General features: G+C 46.2%; 1 protein-coding gene across 1 annotated transcript in view; it reads left to right on the top strand.

The window, feature by feature from the left end:
• The first annotated feature begins 2,930 nt into the window (after positions 1 to 2,930).
• The window catches only part of LOC134440451 (protocadherin Fat 1-like), a 49,439-nt gene continuing 42,184 nt past the window's right edge, over positions 2,931 to 10,185 (top strand). Inside the window, exons 1-4 of the mRNA XM_063190533.1 lie at positions 2,931 to 6,249; positions 7,380 to 7,697; positions 8,545 to 8,606; positions 9,527 to 9,847. Of these exons, the coding sequence (XP_063046603.1) occupies positions 2,931 to 6,249; positions 7,380 to 7,697; positions 8,545 to 8,606; positions 9,527 to 9,847 (4,020 nt within the window). The remainder of the gene's footprint in view (positions 6,250 to 7,379; positions 7,698 to 8,544; positions 8,607 to 9,526; positions 9,848 to 10,185) is intronic.

The following is a 10,185-nucleotide window of genomic DNA, read 5'->3' as shown; positions in this document are numbered from 1 at the left end:
AGAGAAGAGAAGAGAAGAGAAGAGAAGAGAAGAGAAGAGAAGAGAAGAGAAGAGAAGAGAAGAGAAGAGAAGAGAAGAGAAGAGGTGTTTTAATGCACCCCTTCCCTCCTCAGCTATTACAAGCAGGCTGGGTCTTGTAAAAAGCCATGTGGTGACATTAAGATGCTGGCTGAATGACATATTTCCATTTAAAAGGGGGGAGAATAATAATTATGGTGATAACACTCCCGAGGACCTCTAAAAATGGAAGCATTGAAGTCGAGGACGTGTGTGTCTCTTTATTCACGAGTGTGTGTGCATGAGTGCATATGGATTTGTGTATGAATGTACTGTATACGTATGCTACGCATTCATGCTGTGTCCGTCCTGCGTCCTGTGAGTGTGTGTGTGTGTGCATACGTGTGTGTGTGTTTGTGTGTGTATGAGAGAGAGAGAGAGAGAGAGAGAGAGAGAGAGAGAGAGAGAGAGAGAGAGAGAGAGATAGAACTTTTGTGTTTAAGGAAAGTAAGAGTGCAAAAGTGTGATCGACAGCCATGGTGGGTATACGGAGCATGGCCACGGTGCACCCTACACCCTTCCCCACTTCATTTCACTGCCGCCACCACTGTGATGCAAATAAGGACACGAGAAACCTAGCTGCGGTATTTGTTGTTAAAAATGGATTGTTCAAGCACAACAGCACTCCGAATGCTGATAGTTCTGCCTCAGAGTCTGTTATGCCCCGATAGAGAGGCCAAATGGAATTTCAGAGCAGAAACATCAGAGCACCCATACACCCAGGCAGATTACTATATCTGAAATAAGATCTTTTCTTTTTTGCCTTTCTCTCTCCCTCCTCTCTTCAATCTCTCTCTCTCTCTCTCTCTCTCTCTCTCTCTCTCTCTCTCTCTCTCTCTCTCTCTCTCTCTCTCTCTCTCTCTCTCTCTCTTTCACAAGTACCCAAGCAAGGCAAGAGCTTTTCTATAAAACCCAAGGCTCCATTACATGGATCTCCACAACCAAAACATGCGTATCCCCTCCTAAACCCCCAAACCCCCAGCCTACCACCTCTTGAAAAATATTACAGAGAGAGTATATAGGATAATATGGACACTGCCTTCCCAAAAGGCTTTCTGAGGGGATTTTTTTTGTCTGCATTGAACCCAAGAGGGCTAATGCAAACTTACTCCACCATCCACTGTGCTAAGGGTCTTGAAATTCTGGAACGGATGTGGCCCTAGAGAGGTTACTCTCGCAATGTATGGAGGAGTGTGTGAGCTTCAGTGGGGAGACTTTAGACTAGATGCTCATTTACTCTGGCTCTTAGCTTCTGGAGACGTGCAAGGCTTGGCTCACAAGAGGCTTCGCGGTTCTTGAGAGAGACGCTGACAATCAGCTGTGTGACTTGCTATTTTTGGATGTGCTTACATGTATTATTCAGAGCCCTGGGTGTCAAAATGGACATGATGACCTGCTGTTGAGATGTTTTTCATATCTAGACAGATTTGACACACATTTCGTTTTTAATTGATTTATCTCTCCTATTAGCCCATAGATAATGATAAGACTGTGATGTTTGGTTTGCATACTTAATGCTTTGATTCTTATCCAGTATGCTGGTTCTTTTTTCTTCTTATCACAGATTGACATATCATTAGCTAGGTGTCTGCAAATTAATAGCGCTGATGCGCAGGAATAACCTGCTGGAAAGTGACATTAACACCAAAAATGGGCCATTTTAGGTTACTAACAATAACTTACAGTAAATGGTTTCTGCCTCCAGAACATACCAGTAACCCACATACATGAGACATTCTTCGGTCAGAGATTGATGACATCACGCCGAGGGGAACTGCATGCAAACGGATTTGGAGAAGCACACAGCTCGTGCCTCCGTAGTAAGCCAAGTCGGTGCTGCGGAGCAGGCGGTTAGTTACGTGTGTGCGGTCGACCTGACTTACCTCATCTCAGAATGAAGTTGATCTGATCTGGCGTCGGAAGAACTATGTTTATCGTCACGATGCTTGTACCGGACGTTTTCTTGGATACACTTTTTTCTCTATAGGAAGACTGTTTTCCGTGCGCACCTGGGCGTTTATTACAGCTATCTATTGGTTCATTCCTGCGCCGAAATGGTAAGGATTATCCAGTAAGATGATAATAATAATAATAATAATAATAATAATAATAATAATAATAATAATAATAATAATAATAATAATAATAATAATAATAATAATAATGTAACCTCGCTATTTGTTGAATTTGTTGCCTTTGGCCGACTTTTGATTGACGTCTACCTTCAACCTGTGTAATAGTTGTGTGTTATTTCTTTCCTGCATGATTACGAACGTGTTTGTTACTAGATAATGAAACAATGATGTGTTTTTAGCATGATGTCAACACAGTAGGCTACTTTATGCACTTTTAACCAGTTCATAAATGTGTTGTCTTTGAAGATTTAAAACTTTGCACAATTACGCACATGGGAGCGTATCCGAAATTATTTTCGATCGTCCAGGTTGTGATGTTAATTCTTTAACGAGCTGCTCGCCGTCTCATGTGAGAAGACAGGTGTCTCACACCGTTGTAAACATTGGTGCTGTTTCATCGTTCACGATTCCATTGCTTTGCGTGGTGGTGACATCGAATAAGTTGTAGTGTGCTGACATCCATCACGAGATTTATTGAAGTGATAAGCTTCACTTAAACGCAGTGTGGAGGAATTACATTTGCACACATTGACTGGAGGCATACAATACGTTTCAACAAGTTAGGCCTATATTAGTTTCTCTGTGTTTGTATTGATCACCTGTACTTTTACATTCACATTATGCAAGAGCCCCCATTTTGTTCTTTCACACAATGTTTATCTTTACAAAACATTGCATTACATAAATGTTATCTACTTCTTGCCCTGCTCTTCCAGGTTTGATGATGTGAACATCATGATGGGGGAATACTGGTCCATCATACTGGTAGTCCAGATCCTCTGGAGGTGCACAGCGACCCAGGCAGAGCACACCTCTACAACTCTCCACTTCACACAGGCCCTTTACAATGTCACTATACATGAAAACTCAGCTGCAAAGACTTATGCCGAGGCCCCACCTAAAATGGGCATCAAGCTGAGAGACCCTGCATGGGACATACGCTATAAAATAGAGTTCGGAGACAGTGAGCACATATTCAAAGCTGATGAGTTTTTCCTGGGGGACTTCAGCTTCCTGCGAATACGAACCAAAGGGGGCAGCCTGTCCACTCTGAACCGAGAGGTCAAGGACTGCTATGACCTCACGGTGGTGGCCCAGGAGCGACTCAGCCACGCCGAGGCCCGGGCTCGGGTCACCGTGCACGTCCTTGATGTCAACGACCTCCGACCTTTGTTCTCACCGACCTCGTACAGCTTCTCCGTCCCTGAGAACACGGCCCCGCGGACGAGTATCGGCAAGGTGACAGCGACAGATGCCGACGTGGGGACCAATGGCCAATTCTATTACAGCTTTAGGCAGTGGACGGACGTGTTCGCCGTGCACCCCACCAGCGGCGTCGTCACACTGACAGGGAAGCTGGACTATGGCGAGGCCAGGCTGTACGAGCTGGATGTCCTGGCAGAGGACCGAGGCCTCAGGCTTTTCGGTGGCGGCAGTAGTGACCGCATTGGCACTGAGCACAGTGCCAGAAGTGGCAGTGGCAGCAACGTGGCCAGGCTGACGGTCCAAGTCCTGCCCGCCAACGAGCATGCACCTGTTATCACAGCTGTCCCGGCAACTCTGTGGAAGTCGACCAAGAAAGAAGAGGCCACCACATTTGCCGTGGTGACCGTGGAGGACAGCGACACGGGGCCAAATGGAGAGATAGCGGCCCTGAGCATTGTGGCCGGAGATCCGCTCCAACAGTTTAAAGTGGTCCGGACAATGAGCCAGGCCGGTGAGAAGTTCAAGATCCAGGCAGTGAGAGAGGTGGAGTGGGAGGGCCACCAGTACGGCTATAATCTAACACTGCAGGCGCAGGACAGGGGCAACCCGCCACGCTACTCGACTGCCCAAGTGGTGAGACTGCAGCCCCTTCAGCAACACACAGACCCTCCCGAATTTGAGAAAGCAGTGTACATGGCCAGACTGAGTGAGTTCGCCCCTCCCAACTCCTCTGTGATTACGGTGAGGGCTCAGCATAAAAGCCCTTTAATTAGCTACTTACTACAGCCCAGAGCCAACCAGCAACTAGGGCCCTTCACCATCAATCCAAACACTGGACTTATCACGACCACTCAAGTGGTCCAAGCCGATCGTGTCAGCAAATATGAATTTAATGTCATTACCAGCGACAAACAAGCTTCCACTAAGGTGTCAGTGGAAGTTGTCGATGAAAATAACCACACGCCAAAATTCACTCGGCCAGTGTTTACTGCACGTGTTAATGAAAATGTTCCGCTAGGGACCAGCGTCCTTACTGTGAGTGCGAGTGACCCAGACGAAGGCGAAAATGGATATGTGACCTACACCATCGCCAACGTCACCCCTCAGCCCTTTCACATAGACTTTTTCACGGGTGTAATCACAACCGCTGAGAGTCTAGACTATGAGCTCATGCAGCACACTTTTCGCCTCAAAGTGCGAGCATCGGACTGGGGCTCTCCTTTTCGCAGAGAGGCCGAGGCCACTGTTTCAATCACGCTAAAAAACCTGAACGACAATGCGCCTTTGTTCGAGAACATTGACTGTCAGCTCACAGTGCCAAGATCCTTCAGAGCTGATGAGACGATAGCAGTGGTTTCTGCCATCGACATGGATGACTTGGGTGTAGTGCGGTATGAAATTAAAGCCGGCAACTCCATGGGGCTTTTTGGCCTTGACCCAGAGACTGGCATCCTGTCACTTGAAAAGCCATTAAATTTGGGCTCGGCTGCGAAATTGACCACCCACACTTTGGAAATAGTCGCCAGCGACGGCGAGAATTCCTGCCCGCCCGTCATCCTGAACATAACGGTTGTGACAGGTGGCCGGCAGGTGACCACAAAATGTGTCGAGACCGGTGTTGCCAAAGACATGGCGAGCCGGCTGTTATTGTTTGGCTTCTCGCACCGCCAAAAAGACTCTGATGAAGAATCGTTCACAGACGCCTATTTGGTTAATCAACACTCCCCACAGCTAATAGAGATGCCTAATGTGCTTGAAGTGAAGGAGAACACGCCAGTTGGCAGGGAGGTCCTTCACATCAAGGCGACAGACACAGACAGTGGCTTTAACGGCAAACTGGTTTATGTCATCTCCAGAGGAAATATTGACAGCTGTTTTTCTATTGACCCTGACACGGGCAAGCTCGTTATAAGCGAGCCTCTTGACAGAGAAACCACAGATCAATATGATCTAAACATCACAGTATACGACTTGGGATCACCACAGAAGTCCATGTCTCATGTTCTTAAAATCAAAATACTGGATGCCAACGATAACAGGCCACAGTTTCAGCACTCTCAGTACTCAGTGCACATAAGTGAAGACACTGCTGTAGGCACAGATATTATTCAGCTTCAGGCCACAGACAGAGACTTGGAAATTAACGGGGAGGTCAGATACAGCTTCATGACGCAGACAAACCAGTTCCACATCAACAGTAAAACAGGGATTGTGACAGTTCGAAGCCCTTTGGACAGAGAATTGCATGAAAGCTTTGCCCTCAAGGTCGCTGTGCATGATAAAGCCACAGACGAGCCTGAGCTTATTTCCACGGCGGTATTAAAAGTGACACTCGAAGACATCAATGATAATCCACCTGTGTTTTCACACCCACTGTACCGTGTGCGGGTACTGGAGGACCTGCCTGCCGGGTCTGTGGTGGCCTGGCTCGAGGCTTACGACCCAGACGCAGGCCTGGCGGGACAGGTGCGCTACACCCTTATGGATGACTTAGACAATGGGCTTTTCCAGGTGGACAGGGTGAGTGGGGCTGTGAGGATCGTGCGGAGCCTGGACTTCGAGAAGAGGCAGGTGTACAACATGAGCGTGCAGGCCCGGGACAAAGGGAGACCTGTGTCCCTGACGACGATGTGCCACGTCATGGTGGAGGTCGTGGATGTCAATGAGAATCTGCACCGGCCGGCCTTCCCTTTCTTCACCCACTCTGCACACGTGAGCGAGAATGTTCCGATTGGAGCTACTGTCTTAAAAGTAAAGGCAGTGGACAAAGACACAGGCAGAGATGGAGAGGTCAGGTACTCCATCCGCGACGGGTCAGGCATTGGAGTGTTCGCGGTCAATGAAGAGACAGGTGAGTGGTCAATAGGGGACAAATAAACTGCAGCAGCACGCTCTGTTCCAGTAAACATGCCCTCTCTAAAATGTGGCCACATGTGTTTTTTAGATTAACTCCACACCACTCGCTTTTCGAGTGATGCAGTAAATAAACAACTTAAAAAGGTCAACAGTGGAGTTAAGAGTCTGAAAAAGGTACTGACCCAAAAAAGGCACAGGCATTATTGTCACCACAGAAGAGGCTGTGTTTGTTGGGTCCCTGTGCAGTGAAAGGTGATCAGTTTAGCATTTTACTCTCCCCTGGATGAGTCATTGAGTTACCGGGTGAATAAAAGCCTCTGAAATGCTGACTGAGAGAGGGCAAACATGCACACACACACACACACACACACACACACACACACACACACACACACACACACACACACACACACACACACACACACACACACACACACACACACACTCTCACTCTCTCTCTCTCTCTCTCTCTCTCTCTCTCTCTCCCCTATTTATCTCTTTCTTAGTAAAAACACACACTAGAACACACACATAAGAACATACACTATATTATGTATGTATACACACACACACACACACACACACACACACACACACACACACACACACACACACACACACACACACACACACACACACACACACACACACACACACACACACACATTTGATAGACCTGCAACTGTCCACCAGCAATCCTTTCCCTCTTCCTCCCCTTCAAGTCAAGTTTGTGCAGTTCAACATTATGTATATGGGCTAAAAAGTCAGATGACCTCAGGTTAATAAAGCCTGAATAAAATATTCCCTTTTAGTATTTTCACTTCCATCTTTTACTTTCTCAAAAATTGCTGTGTCTAGCGTTACAGAAGCATAACAAGGTAGAAATATGCAAATCGTCCATCGGAAGGGCTTGACAGTGTTTGCCATGCAAAGTGTTCTAGCTGTTTTAACAAGACATGACAGTTACTTTATGACCACAGGCTCGGTTAGCCTATCTTTGCTCTGCTCATACAGTACAGGAATTTTCTCTGCCCCAATCGACCAGCCATCCATGAGAGTAGCAGGCCTCTGCTCTGCAGATCATGTAGCACAACATGTTTCTTCTCCATCTTCTGCTTTTTCTAGGCGTCATATACACGGAGGAGAAGTTGGACCGTGAGACCACGGGTCAGTACTGGCTCACGGTCTACGCCACTGACCAAGGAGTGGTGCCGCAGTCTTCTTCTGTGGAGGTGTACATCGAGGTGAAGGACGCCAATGACAATGCTCCACAGACCTCAGAGCCCATCTACTTCCAGTCCATTTACGAGAACTCCCCCAAAGACACCTCAGTCGTCCAGATCGAAGCGCACGACCCAGACTCAGGCGGGAGGAATGACAAGCTCTCCTACAGGATAACTGGTGGGAACCCCCAGGGCTTCTTTATCATCGACCCCAAGACAGGTAAGTGGCAACAGTAATCACTTAATTGGTCAATGTTTAGCCAGGCTCGAAAAATGCCAAAGCCATCATTGCAGGTTTTTGTCATGTTTTTTAGACGCACACAGACCGTATTTATACAGTAATTATTTGATCAAAACCATATTCCATGTCTTTTTCACCCATGACAACATGAATGATAAGGAATAATAATCAATGTGTGTGGATGACTGAATTTTTGAAGGACTGCAATGCACAGAACACTCTGTATATTTTCAGCAGTACCTGTAAGTGGAAAAAAGCCCTACATTTTCACCTCAAGTTTCTGTAAGATGGACAACATCTATCAGTTACCTCATGGCTTCCTACATATGCTCACCTTTTGCCATATACATCCATCTTCTCTACAAAGTTGGAGAACTCGTTGTCTGCTTAAAATGATAATGTCTTGTTGTGAAGGTGAAAGCAATTTGGGGAGTGATAATAAGGGAGGTTGGTTTGGATTAGCGACTGAATAAAACATGTGTCTGATGCTGAAAAGGAAAAGCAGCTGTTCAGGCTCATTTGAATTTGCTTTAGAGAATAATGGAGAGTGAAATCTGGGCACATCTTAGCAATCTTCTTTCTCTTGTTCGGGCATAAATAGTTCAGTTGCCCCTGTTATTGTTCGAAGTACTTTTCACTGACCCCCTCATTTATGTCAGTGAATTTTCAAAACGTTTTATTTCTATCCACTATAACTTCTCACAATCTCCTGTAGCCTGTGAATGTTACACATAAGGCTAGATTTTAATGTGAGTAGACCCATTTTACTTACCATTTTCATGTTTTAATTGGACATTGTACTAGAATAACATAATTTTACTTGCAGGATTGCTGACAACAACATCCCGGAAATTAGACAGAGAGAAACAGGAGGAACATTCACTTGAGGTACATCAGCCATCTTTATATTTCACGAAATCAGTTAAATCAAGCATCGTTACAATTCAGTTTCTAGAGGTGTCAAAATGTTAACGTCAGTGTCATTGTACAGTAGAAAAGAGACTTACAGTATATCTTGAAAGCTGGAGAAATGCAGTGTGGGATTTTAATGTTCAAATGGGTCAGTGGAGGTTTTTAATTATTCAAAGAAAAGGAATATGAAGGGAAGAGTGCCAGATGAAGACTATCACTCAGTGGAAGGCCTGTCACATAGCTGCCTGGCCTTGAGCTGGTTTGTATTCAAGCTCATACATTGTCAGACCGTTCCCATTAAAATATGGTACTCTTTCTGTCTCTATTTTAGAGAGCTAGATGACATTTTTCTTTCTCTCTCTTTCTCTTTTTGCCAAATTGAGGTCATCATCAAACTCTGTTCTTTCTTTTTTGGGCGGTTATCAAAGCACATCATTCCTCATATGTATTATGTGGCATTTAGGCTACGAGGAAATGTCAGAGGCAGTCATGTTCCATGTGGTTGATTGCTTGTGGAATTACAGTGATGGAAAGAGCTGACATTTCTTTCCCTTTAAACATAGAAATAGCAGGAATAGAAGGAAAAAAATAGAGCCACGTCATTGTAGAAAATACAAATTTATGTTCATCAGCATTCACTCAATCTTGTTACTCCTAGATATCCTCTTTCCGTCCTCCCACAATCAGGAATGCAATATCCTTTCCATTATCTGCCATCTATCCCCCAGCTATTCTTTGGATAGCCATCCAGACATCCCGGTGAAATGACATGTCTCCTCCATGCATTCACGCCGTCCGGAGAATCTCATGTTGTGATTAAGGCTCTGAAAGAAAAAGCTGCTGGTGCAGTTCTCCATAACAAGTCATGTTGCTTCCTTCGGCACACTGTCTTGCAGATCACGGTCACCGACAGTGGCACTCCGGCTAAATCTGTCGCTGTCCGAGTGATCGTGAAGGTGCTGGACATAAACGACAACACCCCTCAGTTTCTGGAGAAGGTCTACAAAATACAGCTGCCCGCGAGGGCCAGGACAGCAGACAGGCAGCCGGTGTACCGCGTTATCGCCTCGGACCAGGACGCAGCTGGCAGCCCCAATGCCGAGGTGACATACAGCATCGAGGATGGCGACAGGCACGGAAAGTTTGTCATCGACCCCAGGACGGGGATGGTGTCCTCCAGAGAGTCCTTCGCTGCAGGCGAATATAATATCCTCATGGTAGGTTGCACTCTTCCAACCTCCCTCTCTCCACTACTCCCACTCCCCACTCCCACTCCCTGTTCCACTCCTCATCTGCACTGTCAGGCTTATAATGGAGACCCTACACACTGTGTGGTCAGACACACTTCAGCTACTCGCTGCTTCTTTCTTACCAGTCAGCAGGCACTGAAAGTTTTTTGTGATATAGTACAACAGCGAGATACAGAAAGAGGGGGGTAGTGGGAGGAGAGAAAGCGAGACAGAGAGGGAGAAACAGAGAAGGAGGGAGGGAGAGGATGGAGAGGACAGGAAAGACAAGAAAAAGTTATAGAGAGAAAGCAACTGACTCAGAGAAG

The sequence above is a fragment of the Engraulis encrasicolus genome, chromosome 23 (assembly GCF_034702125.1).
Source record: "Engraulis encrasicolus isolate BLACKSEA-1 chromosome 23, IST_EnEncr_1.0, whole genome shotgun sequence".
In the NCBI taxonomy this organism is placed as follows: domain Eukaryota; kingdom Metazoa; phylum Chordata; class Actinopteri; order Clupeiformes; family Engraulidae; genus Engraulis; species Engraulis encrasicolus.
This window is presented reverse-complemented; position numbering and strand designations above follow the sequence as displayed.